The sequence below is a fragment of the Danio rerio genome, chromosome 1, assembly GCF_052040795.2.
Source record: "Danio rerio strain M-AB ecotype USA chromosome 1, GRCz13ab, whole genome shotgun sequence".
NCBI classification, from domain to species: Eukaryota; Metazoa; Chordata; class Actinopteri; order Cypriniformes; family Danionidae; genus Danio; species Danio rerio.
This window is the reverse complement of record NC_141021.1, coordinates 12,199,319-12,221,316: the sequence shown is the minus strand read 5'-3', so window position 1 is coordinate 12,221,316 and position 21,998 is coordinate 12,199,319. Positions and strand designations below refer to the sequence as shown.

At 33.4% G+C, this 21,998-nt stretch overlaps 1 protein-coding gene and 1 long non-coding RNA gene across 29 annotated transcripts in view; both read left to right on the top strand.

Annotated features, from left to right (window-relative positions):
* dmd (dystrophin) overlaps positions 1-21,998 on the top strand; it is a 249,405-nt gene that overhangs the window by 116,433 nt on the left and 110,974 nt on the right. For all 28 annotated transcript variants that reach the window (XR_015475971.1, XR_015475970.1, XR_015475969.1 and 25 more), the window contains exons 29-39: positions 3,896-4,048; positions 4,162-4,323; positions 5,932-6,042; positions 6,137-6,310; positions 6,879-7,034; positions 7,877-8,047; positions 8,409-8,588; positions 10,166-10,288; positions 11,767-11,937; positions 13,449-13,565; positions 16,041-16,175. Coding sequence is in view for 24 of the 28 variants with exons in the window: in XM_087236510.1 (XP_087092636.1) it covers positions 3,896-4,048; positions 4,162-4,323; positions 5,932-6,042; positions 6,137-6,310; positions 6,879-7,034; positions 7,877-8,047; positions 8,409-8,588; positions 10,166-10,288; positions 11,767-11,937; positions 13,449-13,565; positions 16,041-16,175 (1,653 nt within the window). In the remaining 4 variants the exon portion in view is untranslated. The remainder of the gene's footprint in view (positions 1-3,895; positions 4,049-4,161; positions 4,324-5,931; positions 6,043-6,136; positions 6,311-6,878; positions 7,035-7,876; positions 8,048-8,408; positions 8,589-10,165; positions 10,289-11,766; positions 11,938-13,448; positions 13,566-16,040; positions 16,176-21,998) is intronic.
* LOC137495441 (uncharacterized) lies at positions 18,973-20,650 on the top strand. Its single transcript, XR_015476381.1, has 6 exons — positions 18,973-19,058; positions 19,329-19,401; positions 19,602-19,690; positions 19,794-19,921; positions 20,033-20,159; positions 20,344-20,650. It is a non-coding gene; the product is annotated as an uncharacterized LOC137495441 (long non-coding RNA).

The following is a 21,998-nucleotide window of genomic DNA, read 5'->3' as shown; positions in this document are numbered from 1 at the left end:
TTCTGAAAACGTAGCCCTATGTGAAGTTTCACTAACAAATTTTCGAGAGGAGCACGTGATATTATTGAGCACGTCTAGCTTCTCCTCTGTAATCAGTAATAATTCAATCAGAGTGAAACCTTTGTGAGTTTCTTTCTTCTTTTGAACACGATAGAATATATTTCGAAAGAATGCTGGAGACCCGTAACCATTGACTTCCATAGCATTTGATTTTCCTAACATGGAAGTCAATGGTTAGAAGTTTTCAACTTTCTTTAAAATGTCTTCTTTTGTGTTTAACAGAAGAAGGAAACTCATAAAGGTTTGGAATCACTTGAAGGTGAGTAAACTGAGTAAAATTTCATTATTGCAGGAACTATCCCTTTAAGGGTTGCAGACATTACTCGTGGGCACTCATTTAAAAGCATAGGCTGCCATTATGCTAATCTTTTACAAATGTGTGTAGGTTTTGTGGAAGCAAAGCTGAAATTATTACTGACAACTAGTTTCAGGCAGTTCAAAATTGTTTCTTTTTTGTGCTGTAATAACACACTGTAATAAGCGATTACATGACTTAAAAAGAGAGTATATTCGTTGTCTTATAATTATTAAGTAAACAAACTTTTAAACAATTTTAAAGGTTAGGTCAATGGGTTTACTGACTTTTTTAAAGTTAGTAACTGATTTATATAGTGCACTCTGCATGAAAGTATACACTTCCTGACAAAAGTCTTGTCATCGATCCCAGTTGTAAGAGCAAACTTGACTTCTTGATTATTTGGAAAAGTGGCAGCAGGTAGATTTTTCTGATGAATCATCTTTTGAACTGCATCCCAACCACCACAAATACTGCAGAAGACCTATTGGAACCGCATGGACCCAAGATTCTCACAGAAATCAGTCAAGGTTGGTGAAGGAAAAATCATGATTTGGGGTTACATTCAGTATAGGGGCATGCAAGAGATCTGGAGAGTGGATGGCAACAGCCTGAGGTATCAAGATATTTGTGCTGCCCATTACATTACAAACCACAGGAGAGGACAGATTCTCAAGCACGATAGCTCTCCTTCTCATTCTTCAGTCTCCTCATCAAAGTTCCTGAAAGCAAAGAAGGTCAAGGTGCTCCAGGATTGGCCAGCCCAGTCACCAGACATGAACATTATTGAGCATGTCAGGGGTAAGATGGAGGCATTGAAGATGAATCCAAAGAATCTTGATTAACTGTAGGAGTCCTGCAAGATTGCTTTCAGATGACTTTATTAATAGGTTGAGTCATTGCAGAGATGTATGGATGCAGTTGTTCAAGCTCATGGGAGTCACACACAATATTAATTGTTTTTCCACAGCACCATGACTTTATATTCTACACCAGGGGGGCTCAACCCTGTTCCTAGAGATCTGCCTCCCTGCAGATTTCAGCTTCAACCTTGAACAAACACACCTGAACCAATCAATTTGGACCTGAACTGCACTTGATAATTACAGACAGGTGTGTTTGATATGGGTTACAACTGTAATCTGCAGGAAAGTAGATCTCCAGCAACAGGGTTGGCCACCTATTTTCTATACTGTACATTACATCTGTTAAGTGACAAGACTTTTATCTCAGTAATGTCAGACCTTACTATCCTAATTAAATAATTTAAAATCAAGGCATGATCATATTTTATTTAGGTAAAATAAGTGTAATCTAGAGGCCTTCATCTTTCATATAAGCCACTTCTGATACCAAATGATCAACTAGAAGTCAAGATATTATTTGTTGTTCCTAAAACTTGGATTGACGACAGCAAGTTTTGTCAGATGATGCATGGTAATGAAAGAGCACACAGAATGAGATGAGGCTAGTGAATGATGACACGATTTTTATTTTAGGGAAGAGTTTGACTTAGAAAGGTCACATTGTCCCGTAGGAAAATTTTATTGTTTAGAGGTTACTTTTTCATATTGCAGGAGACTGACTTTAAATGCCATTCTCATTGCTGTTTACACTTTGTCTCCGATACTTGTCGGATGATTATTGAGATCTCTTCTAAGACAGAATGTTTTTGCAAACCGCTGAGGGTTTGTGAGGGAACTGCTGGTAGTTCTTCATATGAAAGTTCACATAACAGTCCAATGTTTAATTGCAATATATAAGAAAATACACAAACTCTTTTTTTTAGAAGCTATTTTTTGGAGCTAGGTAATGGTGCCCTGTTCACTCATCTTTCATATACGTTGTGGCAACAAATTGACAAGTTAAAATGTCACATAAATGTCATGTACAGGTGTTACAGTTTACTAGTTGTTCCTTCATTTTAAAGGGATAGTTCACCCAAAAACGTACATTTTCTCACCATTTAATCACTCTTAAGTTGTTCTAAACTTGGACGTTTACTAATTTCTTCTGCTGAACAAGATACAAGATATTGCTTAAAGGACTACTAATACTGACTTTAAAAATGTATCCGTGGGGTCTTAAAAAGTATTAAAAGTTGATAAATCAATGTCGAGAAATTAAAGGCTCTTAAAAAGTATTAAAAAGTCAGAAATGCTATTTTGCAAGCTATTAAATTTTATATAATTTTTGATTATGCAATATATGGTTGTATGCTGAAGTTTGCCTGAATTAAATCTACGAATATTAGGATGCTGTGTAGTTCATAAAATACTGCTAGATTTGACCTCATGCTCCTTTGTTTACTACAGAAACTAAGGCAACACCATTATTTTCATAGCTTTATAGGCGCCAACCTGCTGAATTAGCTAGATTTAATAGATTTTTATTCAGTATATGAATAATGTTTTAGTTTTATTAGTTTCTTACATTAACAATTAGTAAATAGGGTAAAATAAGGTACAGTCTCACCAGTGTTTCCAGTTTAAACATACAGTGGTTAAAAGGTCTTAAAATGTGTTTCACTCTTTGAATCCTGTATATACTCTGTTAAAGGGGTTTTAAAAAACTAAAAACTAATATTATTTTTGCCGAAATAAGTCTTTTTTTTCCAGAAAAAAAACGAATTCATTCATTCATTTTCTTTTCAGCTTAGTCCCATTACTAATCCGGGGTCGCCACAGCTGCATAAACCACCAACTTATCCATCACATTTTTACGCAGCAGATGACCTTCCAGCCACAACCCATCTCTGGGAAATGTTATAGGAAATACTGTTATAATTTACTTAATTCATTAAATACCACTTGACAAATGAATAAATAACTTTGCCCTCAGCTGTATGTCATGTACAGTATGTACAGTTACATGTGCACACAAATGACTCTTTGTTCCTTCAAGGAACAGTTTAGCCAAAATGTACAATTTTCTCAGTGTTTAATCACACTCAAGTGGTTCTAAACTTTTATGAGTTTCTTTCTTCTGTTCAAAACAAAACAAGATATTCTGAAGAATGTTGGAAAATACAGTAGGAACAAAAAGTAGAAAGTCAATGGCTGTTTTTTCCAACATTGTTCAGCATGTCTTCCTTTGTGTTCAACAAAAAAACAAGGAGTAAGTAAATAAAGACATAATCTTCATTATTAAACCATCCCTTTAAGTAAATTGTAAGCAAAAACCTGCATGAAAGGTTTATCTTTCTGCTTCCATGTCATGTGGTCATCAACCTATATCAGAAAAGTTACGTTATTAAAATATTACCTTAATTTTTATTGTTGGTGCATCTATGAGGTTCATGAACAATGAGAACTATCACAGAGCAGAATCCATTTCTGCCTGGAAAAAAAAATGTTACATATTAAATATCTCATTTTTTTTCCCTTCCTACAAGCGAAAACACACCCTGATGATGATAAAATAACCATACTGACAATCGAATCTCGCATCATCATATCTGAAAGCATCTTTAATTTGTTTAGTTTTTTTTTCACTGAAACTAACTCATTGATATTAAAGCAGTTTCTCATCCTCTTCCAGTCTTTAGACACCATGATTAGAGAGCATCCTGAATACAACCGTAACCAGATCCGTGAATTAGCGCAGACCCTGATGGATGGCCGAGTCCTGGATGAGCTCATCCACAAAAAGGTGGAGGACTACAACACACGCTGGGATGAACTGATGCAAAGGGTAGGAGCTTCAGACGATTTGGCCGGAGCGCTGCAGCTCGGCCTCTAAGTGTATTCATTGGATTTTTTCCTCAGGTTTTGATTTTTCTTTCCGCTTTCTGATGTCAATAACAGGCTTCACAAAGGCGCCAGCAGCTGGAGAAGAGCTTGCATTGGGCCCAGGAGAACGACAAAACCCTGCGTCTCATTCAGGACTCTCTGAACACCACTGACCGACATCTGACCGCTTACATAGCAGATGGTATAGACGCTGCACAGATACCACAGGAAGCACAGGTGATCATATACTGTCTGATGGATGAGACATGTAAACTTCTGTCTGTCTGTCTGTCTGTCTGTCTGTCTGTCTGTCTGTCTGTCTGTCTGTCTGTATTTACAGAGTACTTTTACAGAGTGTTTTAATTATTATAATTATATATTTTTTTGTAAAAAATCCATGTGTACTATTAAACATGTATTATTTGTTAGTGCTTTATTTGTGAGTCTTTATTTATACATTTGTTTGTTTGCTTTTATTTTAATTTATTTTCATTTTTGTTCAGTGGCATGTTTCATTCAGTCATTTTGGTACGTTCATTGGTTCATTCATTAATACATTGGTTGATTGGTTGGTTTCTTCCTTCATTCCATCATTTATTTGTTTACTTGTTTGTAATTTTTGAGACCACTTCATATAAATCTTTTAACAACTTTATTTTAATGAAAGTTGCATAGGTTTTGTAACACTTGCTTTCGTTGTTACGTTGGTACATTTGTTGGTACAATCGTTGGTATGTTTGTTGGTACGCTCGTTGGTTTGTTTGTTGGTAAGTTTGTTGGTTCGTTTATTGGTAAGTTCTTTTGTACATTCTTTGGTATGTTTGTATGTTCATTGGTTTGTTCTTTGGTACATTGGTTGGTTCCTGTCTTCCGTCCTATCTTCCGTCCTTCCTTCTGTCCTTCCTTCCGTCATTCATTTGTTTGTATTTGTAATTCTTTAGACCACTTCAAAGAAATCTTTTAACAACTTTATTTTAATGAATGTTGTATGGGTTTTGCAACACTTGCTTTTGTTGTTACATTCGTTGGTATGTTTGTTGGTTTGTTCATCGGTAGGTTCGAAGTACATTTGTTGGTTCAATTGTGGGTACATTTGTTCATTTTGTTTGTTTGTTGGCAAGTTCGTTGGTTTGTTTGTTCGTTCGTTGTTACGTTCCTTTGTTCATTCCTTGGTCCGTTCATCGGTACGTTTATTGGTTTGTTCGTTGGTACGTTCATTGACTTCCTTCCTTCCTTCCATCCTTCCTTCATTCATTCATTCACTTGTTTACGTGTTTGTAATTCTTTAGACCACTACATAGAAATCTTTTAACAACTTTATTTTAATGAATTTTGCATGGGTTTTGCAACTCTTGATTTCGTTGTTACATTCATGGTACGTTCGTTGGTCATTGGTAAGTTTGTTTGTACATTCTTTGGTACATTTATCGGTTCATTTGTTGGTACGTTTATTGGTTTGTTCGTTGGTACTGTATGTTCATTGATTTGTTCGTTGGTTTATTGGTTGGTTGGTTCTTTCCTTCCTTCCTTCCTTCCTTCCTTCATTCATTCATTCATTCATTCATTCATTTGTTTACTTGTTTGTTTTTTTCTTTTGATTTGTCCTTTTTTGTTAGTTTTCTCTCGTTTAGAATAATTACTAACTGTTTTAATTTTGCACCATTTACATTTCATTTTTATTTTATTCATGCATTTCTACATTCTTTTTTTTGTTTTGTTTTTTACTCACTCAAATACAAATCAGTTAACTATTTATTTGTTACTTGATTGCATATCCATTTATTTTTTCAATCAGAACAATTGTAAGGATTTCAGTGACCCTCATATCATTGTGTCTTTTAACAGAAAATTCAGACTGAGTTGAACGGCCATGAGGTGACACTGGATGACATGAAGAAAAAGGCTATGGAGGTTGACGCCTCAGAGAAAGTGATTGGAGAGATCGATGCAACATTAGTAAGACTTAAAAATCATATCATATTTTCATAGTTTTTTTCTGCACAAAAAAGTGAAATAATGAAATGCCTGTAAACAAATGTGTCTGTTTAAGGATAAACTTTTGCAAGTAAAGGGCAAGTTCCGGCTTTTCCAAAAGCCAGCGAACTTTGACCAGCGGCTGAGGGAGTGTGAGCGAGTGCTGGAGGAGGTGAAAGTGAAGCTGGGAGTGCTGAGTATTCGCAGTGTGGAGCAGGAAGTGGTGCAGTCACAGCTTGAGCAGTGCATGGTGGGTAATGTAGAATGTTTAGATACATTTGAGTGCAGTTGAAGTCAAAATGATTAGCCCTCCTTTGAATATTTTTTTCTTTCTTTTTCAAATAGTTTCCAAATTTGGGTTAACATGGCAAGGAATTTCTTTACAGTATTTCCGATAATATTTTTTTCTTGTGGAGAAAGTCTTATTTGTTTTATTTCGACTAGAATAAAAACAGTTTTCATTTTTTAAAAACCATTTTAAGTTCAATATTATTAGCCCTTTATTCAGTTTGTCTACTGTTATACAATAATTTGCCCAATTAACCTTGTTAAGCCTTTAAATGTCACTTTAAGCTAAAAACTAGTATCTTGAAAAATATCTAGTAAAATATCATGTACTGTCATCATGGCAGATAAAAGAAATCAGTTATTAGAAATGAGTTATTAAAACTATTACATTTAAAAATGTGTTAAAAAATCTTCTTTCTGCTATACAGAAACTGGGGAAAAATATACAAGGAGGCTAATAATTGAGGAGGGCTACTAATTCTATAATTGCAGTACCACAGTTTAATACATTCTCAATTTGCCTCGTGCAGAAATTTTATAAGAACCTGAGTGAGGTGAAGTCTGAGGTGGAGACGGTGATAAAGACGGGGAGGCAGATTGTGCAGAAGCAGCAGACGGAGCAACCCAAGGAGTTAGACGACAGGCTGACGGCCCTCAAACTCGCTTACAATGATTTGGGTTCACAGGTATGAGAAAACAAGGCTTGAGTGTAAAACGTGCACCATAGTATCGGTTTTGTTCAGTTTCTCATTGTAAATTATTATTACTTTACTTTTTAGAGCAACACAAACTCCTTCAAAAACATGATGTTACACATTTACACATTTGTTAAACACCCTTGAAGGTGGTTAATTACATTTTAGTCAGGTGCACTTCTTATCTCAAGGACTCCCCACAAGTTACACAAAAATCAGTAACTTGTGGGGAAAATAAATAACACTACAATTCAAAACTTTGAGGGCAGGGTTTTTTTATTTATATATGTAAAAATAATACATGTTAGATGTAAAAAAATAACTTCAAATGACCTCCAAATTTCAAATGAAGCTGTTCTCTTAACTGTTTATAAAAGAATCCTGAAACTCTCCAAGGTTTCCTCATATTCATTTTATTTGAATAATTTACTAATTAAAATGAATGGTTAAATGATTGCATTTGATTGATTGATTGAATGAGTGACTAATTGACAAAAAATATTAATTGATTGATTGATTGATTGATTGATTGATTGATTGATTGATTGATTGCATTTGACTGATTAATTGTTTAACTGAATAGCTGATTGATTGATTGATTGATTGATTGATGGATTGATTGATTGATTGATTGATTGATTGATTGATTGATTGATTGATTGATTGATTGATTGCATTTGACTGATTAATTGTTTAACTAAATAGCTGATTGATTGATTGATTGATTGCAAAAGGATTTATGGATTTGATTGATTCCTTGACTGTCACAATTATTTATTGTGATTTGATTTGTCATTGATTGATCAAAATGATTGTTGTTTTGCATTGCGCAGGTAACAGAAGGAAAGCAGGAACTGGAGAAGATTTTGAAGTTACTGAGGAAGTTTAGGAAGGAGGTGAACAGTCTAACCGAATGGCTGGCTACTACTGATGGGGAACTGACGCGCCGCTCATCGGTGGAGGGTATGCCAAGTGATTTGGATGCGGAGTTGGCTTGGGCAAAGGTGAATAAATACTTAAATTTCAGCAGCTTTGTATGAGTCTAAACTATTTGCAAGTCATTAAAGTAATAGTCATCCCATAAAATTACAATTTTGTTATCATTCACTGATTGTAGTGCTCTTATAAGTTTCTTTTCTCCAACGTTCTGATATTCTTTTTAATATATGAAGTGGTGGGAATAACTATTAGAAAATCTTCTTTAGTGTTAAACAAAAAATTTAATAAAATAGGAAACCCATAAAGATTTGGAAATACTTGAGGGTGAGTTAATAGTGAGTAACTTTACATTTTTGGGTGAATTATCCACTTATCCAAGGATAAGCATGATTTTTTTTTAAACATGATTTTTGTTTTCCTACCCAGGCAGCGCAGGAGGACACTGAGCATCATAAGCCACAGTTGAAACTGGTGAGGGAGTTGGCAGGGACCCTGAAGGGTTTACTTCATAGCCAAGAGAACCTGATTGATGACAAGGTCAGTTTGCTGAACTGCAACTGGATCGCAGTGACGTCACGGAGCGAACAGTGGCTCAAACTCCTGCTGGTGAGCAACAACCGCTTCGTAGCAACAGTCTGACCCTGCTCTGAGTCATTTCATTGTAGGCAAAATATTTCTTAAGCTAAATGTGCCCTACAAGGCTAAATTCATTTCCTTTCAATTTCACATCTCCATATTGTTCTTTTAAATCCAGATGGCCATTTCTGGAGGCGGCAATAATGTTATGAAACTTTAAAGCATATTTATCTCCTGCTCTTCTTTATTACCTTTTCTACTGCTCGCCGTTTCCACATCTCATCTTTTATCTTTCTGACTATGTTTTCTACCTTATTCCGCTTTGTAAATAGCTATAAATATCTTGGGGACAACATGTCAAGAGATGAGGCTTAGCCTTGAAGCTAAAATGAAAGGATTAAATAAAAGTAAATTCATAAAATGAAGATTCTGTTAATGTTTTCTAACTTATATATTATTTACCTTATATGTCCACATAGCACAAAAAGAAAATGTTTAATAATATATTTTTCAATTTTTTGCATGCAGTGGAAGAAAGTCTAATGTTTCACAGGTGTATATCAGAGTTTATTAAAAAATAATATGGCATTCTAGGGCTGCACAATATATTGTTTCAGCATCGGTATCGCAATGTGATCATTCGCAATTGTCACATCGTACGATATGCAATGTTGAGTCTATATTATTATGTTATTATTATAAGCCAGAATTTACATGTTTTTTTTAAGCCTTTGACTGCATTCACGGCCAAGAAACGGTACCGTTTGTAACTTTAATAAAGATTCATTTTATTGAATTATTATTATTATTATTATTTAGTTACTACACCAGAAGACTATTAGACTCGGAAAAAGATAAAAAATTCAGTCGTATCTTGTATTTTTTTTATTGCATTGATCTATGCTTGAAGGTGGTTAATTATATTTTAGTCAGGTGCATTTCTTATCTCAACCGAACCAATCTAAAATAATTAATCCTTTCCAAATCGAAGTATTCAAGTCTTCTGCTAAAATGGTAATCATATCACAATATCGATTTTTCCAGTAGTGTGCAGTTCTAACGTATACAGTGTAATTAAGTTAAGATTTATGCATGATTTATTTTTATTTGGTAGTCAGTCAGTATTTTATATTGTCCTGTTGTAATTTCTGCTGATGATACGGTTCTCATCTGAAGTTTCAAAGAAACCCTATTAGTAGTTGATAATTAAAATAAAACACATTTAACACATACACTCGCCGGCCACTTTATTAAGTGCAATTAAGGGTTAAAGCAGTTCCAAAGGCAAACGTGTTTACAACCCGGTACTAGTAAGTTGTACCTAATAAAGTGCCCGGTGAATGTATCTGTTAATGGCCACTCAGAGAACCAAAATTAACTCTGATGCTGTTTCTATTTTTCAAAGCTGTATGTTTCGCTGTTTTTTTAACATGCAATGTTTGTAAGAACACAACCGTGAATAAATAATAACAGACAGTACATTTTTGGATAAACGTTTACTTTAACGTAGCATCTACTGTAATATCACAGCCTGTTATGGAGCATATTTCTTTATGCTATTAAGCGAAGCTGAATGTAAACATACAGTATCTCCATCTGCCATGCAGGATTATCAAAATCAAATGAAAACACTTGAGCAGAACATTTCTCAGATCAACACCTGGATGGATCGCGCAGAAGAGAAGCTGGATGAGATGGACAGCCAGGGCTGCATTGAGCACGTTATAAAGGTCTTCAGACACTCACAATATGCTTCTGCACTTCACAACCGAATGTTTTCTGTTTTTGAGGACTAGAGACGGTTTTATGCAGCCATACTTTTGCATCAAATTAAAGGAAAAGTTATCCATCTTTCTTTGGCAATGATGTTTTGATGGCTCATTAATTGGAGGCAATTTGCAGCAAATAAAACTCTAGATTAAGCCATTAAGGAGAACAAAACAGACAGATGGCCAAAAAATTGTATTTTAGATTTAGAATACAGATCATCATTCATCCGTACCATCTATACATTAAATATAACCGTCTTTTGTAACTTATTACCTAAATATTTGGTAACACTTTACAATTTGTGTAAGTTAATGAATTAGTTAACATGTATCAATGACGAAAAACACATTTGTTAAGCATTACTTATTCTTTAATGGTAACTAAACATATAATAACATGTTAGTTGATGGATTAGTTAACATGAACTGAAGGCGAACAATGTTTGTTCAGCATTATAATCTTTAATAGTTGTTAATGTTTAATTGCAATGCAATAACCAGAACAATTAAGTTACAGTAAGTAGAATTTTTTTTCTGTTTGTAACAAGTGATAAAAACTAGAAAATCTAGAAAAATTTAATTATAAAAACCAGTAAATTAAGTTGCTGTAACTATAATAAAAAACTACTTCGTTAGTTAGTTAGTTCTAACTTAAATGTTGTAATTAGCACAACTTAAATTTTCTAGCTAATGCAACTCAATTATTCTAGGTCTTATACTGTAACTTAATGTTTTAGTTAGCACAGCTTAAATATTCTACCTAATGCAACTCAATTATTCTAGATCATATACTGTAACTTAATTTTGTAGTTAGCACAACTTAAATATTCTAGCTAATGCAACTCAATTATTCTAGGTCTTATACTGTAACTTAATGTTTTAGTTAGCACAGCTTAAATATTCTACCTAATGCAACTCAATTATTCTAGATCATATACTGTAACTTAATTTTGTAGTTAGCACAACTTAAAATTTCTAGCTAATGCAACTCAATTATTCTAGGTCTTATACTGTAACTTAATTTTGTAGTTAGCACAACTTAAATATTCTAGCTAATGCAACTCAATTATTCTAGGTCTTATACTGTAACTTCATTTTTGTAGATAGCACAACTTCAAATTTTTAGCTAATGCAACTCAATTTTTCTAGGTAATATACTGTAACTTAGTTTTTGTAGTTAGAAAAACTTAATTGTTGTAATTACTGCAACTTTTTTTCTAGTTACCGCAACTTAATTTTTCTAGTTCTTATAACTTTTTTTGTAGTTCTCATAACTTACTTTTTTGTTACTGCAATTTAATATTTTTTTTGAGTTTTTAATTGTCAAGTGTAATTGTATTTTTTTTTTTTTTGCAATACCTATGAATTAATCAGATTTATAGCATTTATTCTAAATGCATCATTCATAACTGATTTGTTGGTGTTTTCTGAATGTTCAGGGTTTGCGAATGGAGTTGGAGGAGATGAAGGGGAAAGTTGAAGCAGTGCAAGTTCTAGCAGAGGATCTTATAAAGAACACAGGGGAACATTGTAAAGCTCAAGTGAAACCAAAGCTTGAACAGCTTAACCAACGTTTTGACATTGTTGCAAGAAGGATTTTAATGGGACAGGTAATGCTATGAAAAGGTGCATGCCTATACACTACCTGACAAAAGTCTTGTTGTCAATCCCAGTTGTAAGAGCAACGAATTATAACTTGACTTCTAGTTGATCATTTGAAAAAGTAGCAGAAGGTAGATTTTTCAGATGAATCAGATCAGATGAATCAGTACTGCAGAAGACCTATTGAAACCAGCATGGACCAAATATTCTCACTGAAAGTAGTCAAGTTTCGAGAAGAAAAAATCATGATTTGGGGTTACATTCAGTATGGACCAAGCTAGAGATCTGCAGAGTGGATGGCAACATCAACAACCTGAGGTAACAAGACATTTGTGCTGCCTATTACATTACAAACCACAGGAGAGGGCAAATTCTTCTGCAGGATAGCACTCCTTCTCATACTTCAGCCTCCACATCCAAGTTCCTGAAAGCTAAGAAGGTCAAGGCGCTCCAGGATTGGCCAGCCCAGTCACCAGACATGAACATTATTGACCATGTCTGGTAAGATGAAGGTGGAGGCGCAGAAGATGAATCCAAAGAATCTTGATGAACTCTGGGAGTCCTGCAAGAACTCTTTCTTTGACATTCCAGATGACTTTATTAATAAGTTATCTGAGTCATTGCAGAGATGTTTGGATGCAGTTGTTCAAGCTCATGGGAGTCATACACAATATTAATTCTCTTTCCACTGCACCATGACTTACTGTACATATACTGCACATTATTTCTGTTAAGTGACAAGACTTTTGTATAAGCAAAGTCAGACCTTGCTGACCTTATTAAAGAATTAAAAATCAAGGCATGATCATGTTTTATTTTGGTAAAATAAGAGTCACCTAAGCCTTTGTCTTTCATGCAAGCCACTTCTGATACCAAATGATCAACTAGAAGTCAAGTTATTATTTGTTGTTCCTAAAACTTTGATAGGCGACAAGACTTTTGTCAGGTATTGTACTGTATATGCATACACTATAAAACATATGCTGGGTTGCCGTAACCCAATGTTGGACAATGTACAATATGGACAAACCCAACTATTTGGTTTAAAAGTGTCATTTAAATGTAATTGAAAAAAATATCCCAACACTGAGTTTGTTTTTGTTTGACCCAATACTGGATTACAACAACTGAGCATTTTTGGTGTATATATGCACAGAATTCACATTATTTTTTTCATATAAGATAAGGATGTGGCCTATTATCCAAACTGATACTTCTTATCATATAATTTCAATGTGTTTTCATAGTTATAAACATACTGGTTAGTAGCAAAAGTATTTTTTTCTAGTTGTTTACATATCACCACCTTGGAATTGTAAGGGTTTATCTCCATTCTGAGCAGTTTTACGTATTTCAAACTAACAAGGACATATAAGAAAAGTGAATTTGAATCTGATTTCTCTCCCTCTGCTGAAGCTAAATTCGTTAGCGACATTGTCTTATTATGCCACTTAGAAAATAGATTTTTTTTCAATGAATATAATTGGATTTGAATGTATTTGATCATATTTTCTTCCAGGCCTCCTCCCAAGAGTTAGACGAGTACCACAGACAGGCTAATATATGGCTCCAGGTGCTGGACGAGGAGATTAAATTAGGTGAAAGTCTAAAAGAGGAAGATTTCCTGGAGGATGCGGTAAGAAAATACTCTCAGCTGTTTCTTTGGCTAAAATTAATTTCAGTCATTGGAACCGCGCGGCCTGCGAAAGGCTCCGAGCTTTATCGTAAAGATCTCATGACAAGAAACGTAATGAGTTTCAGTGAGCGGGTCTGCTGCATGAGTAACAAATGCTGGCACAGAACGTCATTGCATTCCATATATCTATCAGATAGACGGATGGATGGTTGGATGGATGGATGGATGGATGGATGGATGGATGGATGGATGGATGGATGGATGGATGGATGAATGGACGGACGGACGGATGGATGGCAAATAGATGTGTACTATAGATAGATGGACAGATCAACGTAAAAATGGATGTGTGGATGGATGGTAGATAGAAAGATCGATAGAAGTATGGATTGATAGATGTGGTTAGACTGTATATTAATATGATTTACACTATATTAATATAATATGACTGATAGATTGATAGATAGATAGATAGTGGATGGATGGATGGATGGATGGATGGATGGATGGATGGATGGATGGATGGATGGGTGGATGGATGGATGGAATGATGGATGGATGGAATGGCAAAAAGATATGTAGATAGATAGACAGATCATCTGATTAATGGATGGATGGATAGATGCTATTATAGATAACTAGATGATAAAGAGAATGATGGATGGATGATGGATGGATGAATGGATGGACGGACGGATGGATGGATGGCAAATAGATGTGTACTATAGATAGATGGACAGATCAACGTAAAAATGGATGTGTGGATGGATGGTAGATAGAAAGATCGATAGAAGTATGGATTGATAGATGTGGTTAGACTGTATATTAATATGATTTACACTATATTAATATAATATGACTGATAGATTGATAGATAGATAGATAGTGGATGGATGGATGGATGGATGGGTGGATGGATGGATGGAATGATGGATGGATGGAATGGCAAAAAGATATGTAGATAGATAGACAGATCATCTGATTAATGGATGGATGGATAGATGCTATTATAGATAACTAGATGATAAAGAGAATGATGGATGGATGATGGATTGATGCACTGATAGATTGATAGATGTTAAGAGATGGATGGATGGATGGATGGATGGATGGAATTGCAAATAGATATGTAGATAGATAGACAGACAGATTGACGCATGAATGAATGTGTGGATGGATTGACGCTGTAATAGATTAATAGATGATAAAGAGGATAATGGAGGGATGGATGCACTAATAGATGATAGAGATGAATGGATGGATTGACAAATAGATTTGTAGATAGACGGACAGATCAACTGATTAATGGGTGTGTGGATGGATTGATAGAGGATGTTATAGGTAAATAAACAAACGGAAAGACGGATGGATGCACTGATAGATTGATCGATGTTAAAAAGATGGATGAATGCATGGATGGATGGATGGAAGGAGTTGCAAATAGGTATGATAGATTGACACATGAATGGATGTGTGGATGGATAGATGCTGTAATAGACTAATAGATGAAAAGTGAATGATGAAGGGATGGATGGATGCTGTGATAGATGGTTGAAAGATGGATGCACTGATAGATAGTAGAGATGGATGGATGGATGGATGGATGGATGGATGGATGGTTGGATGAACAGAATGACAGATATGTAGATAGACAGGCGGATGGATGGATGGATGCATGGATCGAAGGATGGAAAGATTAATGATAGATAAATGCAGTTTTAGATTGATAGTTGATAAAGAGAATCATGAATACATGAATGCACTGATAGATTGATAATGATAAAGAGAGGGATGATGGATGTATAATGGAAGGAAGGAAGGACAATATGACAAATAAATGTTGATTGACAGATAAATGGATGGATAGATACAGTTATATAATGATTGATGATGAAATAAAGGATGGATGAATGGAAGGAAGGAAGGACAGAATGACAGACAGATAGATATGTTGATTTACAAAGAAATAGATGGATGGAAAGGTATAGTTATATATTGATAGATGATAAAGAGAATGATGGATGGATGGATGGATGAATGGATGTAATGAAGAACTGATAGATAGATAGATCTAGAAAGAAAGCAGCTTCACACAGAAGATCATAGTAAATTGAAACAGTGTCAGTCCAGCTTTCAGAGTTTAAGTTTAGTTCAGTTTAGCTCAGTTCAGTGTGGTTTAATAATCACTTCTGAGAGTCCAAACACTGGAGAGCAAATCCATCAATGCACAGCTCTACAGGTCCCGAACCATGCAAGCCAGTGGCGACAGCGGCGAGGAAAAAACTTCACCAATTGACGAAAGTGAAGAATTAAAAAAAACCTTTAAAGAGAAACCAGGCTCAGTTGGGCATGACCATTTCTCCTATGGCCAAACGTCTTGTGCAGAGCTGCAGTCTAGACACCAGAGGCTGGAGAAGCTGGACGTCAGTGAGACTCGTCTTTGATCTTTTTTTTCCCCTGTGTGTTTATTTGCAGACTATAGACGAGGAGGCTCTAAATGAACTGTTCCTAAAAGGGGAGAATCTCCTCAAGAGAACTCCCGGTGGAGAGAAACGAGAGGCCGTTCGAGAGAAACACAACCTTCTCCATGACAGATATGACACTCTAAAGGTAATTGCTGAGCTGGTGACACATGTCAAGTACATGCTTTATTGGAAAATACAGCAAGTGCGATGCTTTTACAAGCTCTTGACATAGGCTCATAACATGTCAGTTTGAATGTGTGTTCAAGTGCAAACCAAGGACAACTGTGGCATACATGTACACTTGAAGTCAGAGTTATTAGCCCTCCTGAATGATAAGCCCCCCCTGTATATTTTTCCCCCAATTTTTGTTTAATGGAGAGGTTTTTTTCAACACATTTGTAAGCATTTAATAACTCATTTCTAATAACTGATTTATTTTATCTTTGCCATTATAACAGTACATAATATTTTACTTGATATTTTTCAAGATAATAGTATTCAGCTTAAAAATGACTTTTAAAGGCTTAACTAGGTCATGGTAATTAGGCAAGTCACTGAATATTGATGGTGTCCTCCGTTCTTCTAATAATATTGGCCTTAAAATTATTTAAAAAGAAATTAAAAGCTTCTTTTATTCTAGCTAAAATAAAACAAATAAGACTTTCTCCAGAAGAAAACATATTATAGGTGTCACGACCCTGGTGTAGGGTGCCAAGAAATGCTTAATTTGTAAATTGCGAGGACAAAAAAGGACAGATCAGGGTAACGGATCCGGCATGTTACTAGAGGAGGCAGAGGTTTCGCGGACAAAAGTGAAGAGGGGGAAGGATCACTGACGAAATGGGGGGAGTGATTGTTGCAAACAGTAATGAAGAGAGTTGGGGAGTCGCGGAAAAAAGCGAAAAGCAGGGCTGGGTAGAGATGCATATCAGATTTCAGACATGCCAGATCTGGATCCGGCTTGTTCCGGCACAAATTAAGCCTTGGTGTCAAGGATGTAACATAAAAACCACTGGACAAATAAAACCTCTTTTAAAGTTGGGTTTATTTGTTTTTTTTTTCTTTTTCTTTTTTAAACACTCAAAATGTGAAGCCAAATACCTCAGAGAGAACACACAGAAAAATTATAATAAAAAGATATATCCCCTACCTAAACACCCAAACGAAACTAAATACACCTAAAAAAATTACAGAAATAAAAGTACTACACTACTCCAGTGTCCTTAACTATATATAAAAACAAGAGAGAATATTTACAGAATCGAAAAGTGTGGCGTCCAACCCCTGCTGCTTCTCACCATGTATATACAAAGAACAGTATTTACAATAACAATGAACAAACCAAAAACAAAATAACAAGAGGGGGTGGGGGGATACATGAGATGGATAAACAACAAACAAAAAAGCCCAAATTTACACACACAAAACGGGAATACACAATCAAAAATAACACTTGAAACTAAATTTTTCTACTATAGCAAACGCCAAACAACAAACCAACCAACTTGCTCTAGCTCCACACTCTTTCCACAAAAGACACCCTGGGTCACTCCAAGTAAACCCAGGGCACGCTGTTGATTTAATTAGGGCGAGGCCTGTAAAGAGGGAAAGAGCAGGAGAGAGAGAGATAAAGAAAGGGAACACACGAGGGAGGGAAAGAGACACACACACTCACATCTGCGAATGCAACAGTAAATACTGTGAAAAAATTCTTGCTCTGATAAACTTCATCTGGGAAATACTTGAGATAATAAAAATTGACAGAAGGGCAAATAATTTTAACTTTAACTGTATATAATTTAATGATAATGCAAGGTTCATTACACTTAGTAGTAATTCATTCTATAAATTATACATTTTCCTTAAAAATTAGATAATAAATTTATTGAATTCCTCTCACCCAAACAGATTTTCTTTCTTGTCTGAAGAATTAATCTATGCCTAAAACAGTTGTACAGTGAAGAACAAGTTAATACTGTGTGGTTTTATATATAGTAGAATATGAAGTGATTCTGGGATCAGCTTCTTATGTTGGTTCTGAAAGGACATCCATATCACAGTCAGATTGCAGAATTAGGTATTTCTGAAATGAAACCCTGTACTAGTAAAGTCATCTGGCATTAAAGATAATCATAAGGTCAGTGTAAGGTCGAACTGCTGCTTTAAGATTCAAGTCAGAGACCCAGTCAAATTCGGAATAAAAATGAGGAGCTTCTGTTCTGGTCGGTTAGAAACATGGTCAAAACTACAGCCAGGGGATTTTAAACTCTGCATTAAATTGAAGAATTCACCCCAACTCAGTAATGGCTTTTTTTGGAGTCATAAGTGACCACATACAGTATAGCTAAAGACCAAGAATACGCCTTTGCAACATTAATAGCTAGAAGAATTCTCCCGAAATGTAACGAAATGTAAATCATCACCTAAAATGTCTCTAAGGCTTTGTGATTTATAGCTGTTTATAGTTAAAAAATTATTAAAAAAAAAAAAAAAAAAAAAATATATATATATATATATATATATATATATATATATATATATATATATATATATATATATATATATATATATATATATATATATATATATATATATATATATATATATATATATATATATATATATATATATATATATATATATATATATATATATAATATATATTATATGTATGTATGTATGTATTTTCCAAAGAATTAACCAGAACATTTTTACAAAACATGGAGGCTTTTAATAATCTAAGTTGAGAAGAATGTACTCCTTCAAATACACAGCAAATTTCTGGAGTTGAAAAATTAGGAGTTAGGCAAAAAAGTGTGAAAGAGTTACATTTTTTGAGTTTATTTTTAAACTTTAACACAATTTTGTGTTATGGGATACCCCTTGCTGTGTTGTATTTTGGAGTTCATTCTCTGGTGTTCAGAAACATGCTTTAACTCCTTACTGGAGTTAAATTTTTAGAAAGTCCGCCATTACACAACTCTGCTGAGCAGCACATGAGAACTGGAGTTATGTTCTTCGTTGTGAGGTAGGTAAAAGTGCATTGTTATACAATTCTAAAAGCTTTTTCTAAATGTTGGATGTTTTGTAGCAGAAGTGTGTTTTGCTGTAGCTGTTTCATTTTGTACTGTGAGGCTAGTATCTGCATGTGGCTAACTTAGCATAGCATGTTAGCTTTTCCAATGTGGCTGTTTTGTGCAGTATTTTAAAAAATGTTGTGGATATGAACAAGCTAACACTAGCTAATAATCTTTTCTTCCCCTGTGTTTCTAAAAATGTGTGTTCTGCTGTCAAAAAGAAGCGGTAGGCCTACTTGATCAGATTGAGAAACCTGCTGTTCACATTTCAAATAGGCTAACTTAAACAACGAGGTAATGTCAATATCTTTTATCCAGCAATAGAGCTTTATGTCTGTAAGATTTAATATGTGTAATAATGCTCATGAAATGTTTTGGATTGTATCATGATTTAGTCGTCACCGTGAGATTATGCTGTTTTCAGCTATATATGCATTACATTTTCAATCACACTAACATAAGTTGTTAAATAACATTTATCTTTTTTATTTCAGGCCACGATGCTGATAAAAGTGCAATTTGGAGGCAAGAAAAAATATATTAAACTGGAAGAAGATTGTTTCTTGGATTTTTTTCAGTGCGGGTGAGTTTTAGTGTAACAGAGTATTTTTTAAAAATTATAATAATAATAACAACAGTCATTTTGAAATGTATTTGATAAATTATACATTGTTGTTATCTTGTAGTCCAGCACAAGTTTGTGATACCAGAGGATACAGCATCGAAAGTCACAGATGACCATGGCATAGAGGTGGATGAGGATGTATTTCAAGAACTTGCAACAACCAAAGAAACATGTCATCCACTGATGATAGTAGGTTATTTAAGAACATTTTTATAGATTTTCAAAGTTGGTCTCATGACTCAGAGTGAAAGTGTGCATTTCAGAACCATTTGCTGAGACATGTTGTTGTTTTTTTATCAGATTTGACTGTCCTGCAGCAAGGGGCTGTTGAAGTCTAACAGATACATTGTCTGTGTCAAGCAGTTTGAGCAGCAGTGATTCTGGATCTCAAATTATTCAACCTTTAATGGGCAGTGTCCAAAAAAATGTAAGTTTTTTTTTAACTTCCATATACATAGATCTTATACCGTAAACATTACAAAATAATGTTACAAAATGAATGCATTTTAAAGTAAAAAATAGTATAAACACAGTTACTAGATTAAGTTTTTTTGTTTAAAAAAAAGATTAATTTGATTATCTTTCTAAATACTTTTTTTTCTTCGTTTCAGAAAATCGAGCAAATTCTAACTTCAAAGCCAGCAGAGTTGACTGTGATTAAGGAGTATGACAAGATATTTTTTTGCTGCTTTTGATTCCTGCGAAGTAAATTTTATATAATGTAATGTGTTGATTGTCTCATGCAATTTTACTAAGCCATTGGTTTTAGTTGGCACTAGCTGCTAACATATATTAATTGTAAATGTTTTGCTGTTAGATTTAATGCTTTGATGACAGTTAATTTCAAAGTGTGTACATTGATGGAAATTTTAAATCTAATGTGTGGATTTGCATGAATAAAAGCAGTAAGTAAAGAGTATTGCATCTGTTCAGTCATTTTCATATATATAGATTGTTTGAAGTACACTTTAACTCTAAAAAGTGTTACATTTTAACATTGGTAAGGAGTTCATGTTATACCCAAATGTAAAAGTACTCTCTTTAGGATTACAATTTTAACTCCAGAAAGTGTTATAATCTAACTCAAAAAAATGTGTTAAAATTCAACTCCAAAAGCAGAGTGATTTTAACTCTGAATGGGAGTACATTTGATGGTCACGCATGTACACTCAGATTGAGTTGATTTTGACTCCCAGGGAGTTTATTCCAAAGACCAGAATTTGCTGTGTATGAACTTGATTAAATTTTAATTTGATTTTGATTTATTATTTTTACATTTTTTATTTCTTTCCTTTTTTATGTTAGTTGTATATATTTATTTATTTATATTATATATAATATTATATAACTTATTTATTTATTTATTTTTATATATAATATATTATGTTAATTAATTTTATATTTTCATTTGTTTATTAATTAATTAATTAATTTATTTATTTATTTTAATATAATATGATGTAATATATTTTATTATATATTTTTACAATACTTTTATTTAATATCTTTCCTTTATCATATTTGAATTGTTTATATTTATATTTATTGATTTTTTTATTTTATATAAATTATATTTATTAATTTTATATTATTCATTTATTACTATACTTACTATACTATATATACTATTACTATATATATATATATATATATATATATATATATATATATATATATATATGTTTATTTATGTTTACAATATTTTGTTTCATTTCTTTCTTCTTTATTATATTTTAATTGTATATATTTATTTATATATTTTACATAATATTTATTTGTTTATTATGTATTTAAATATTCATATTTATTTATTTATTATTTTTATTAATTTATGTTATATATTACATTGAATAAGTATATATGTATTTAATTTATATATTTTATACATTTATTATTTGTGTGTGTGTGTGTGTGTGTGTGTGTATATACATATATACATACATACATGCATACATACATACATACATACATATATATATATTTTTTTTAACTTCTTTTTGTTTAATTTAAATTGTATTTATTTTAATTGTATGCATTAATTTGTATTATGTTATTTATTATATATATTTTTCAATATTTATATTTATGTTATTTATTTGTACAGTATAATGTATATTTTATTTATACATTTTTTATTTATTTATTTTTATGTATATTGTATTTACTTACACACTTACTTAAATGCTTATTAATTGCCCCTTGTTCCTGTTTTGTTAAGAAAGTTTGTTCTTTAAAAAAATACAAATGAAAATACCTTTGTCACTGA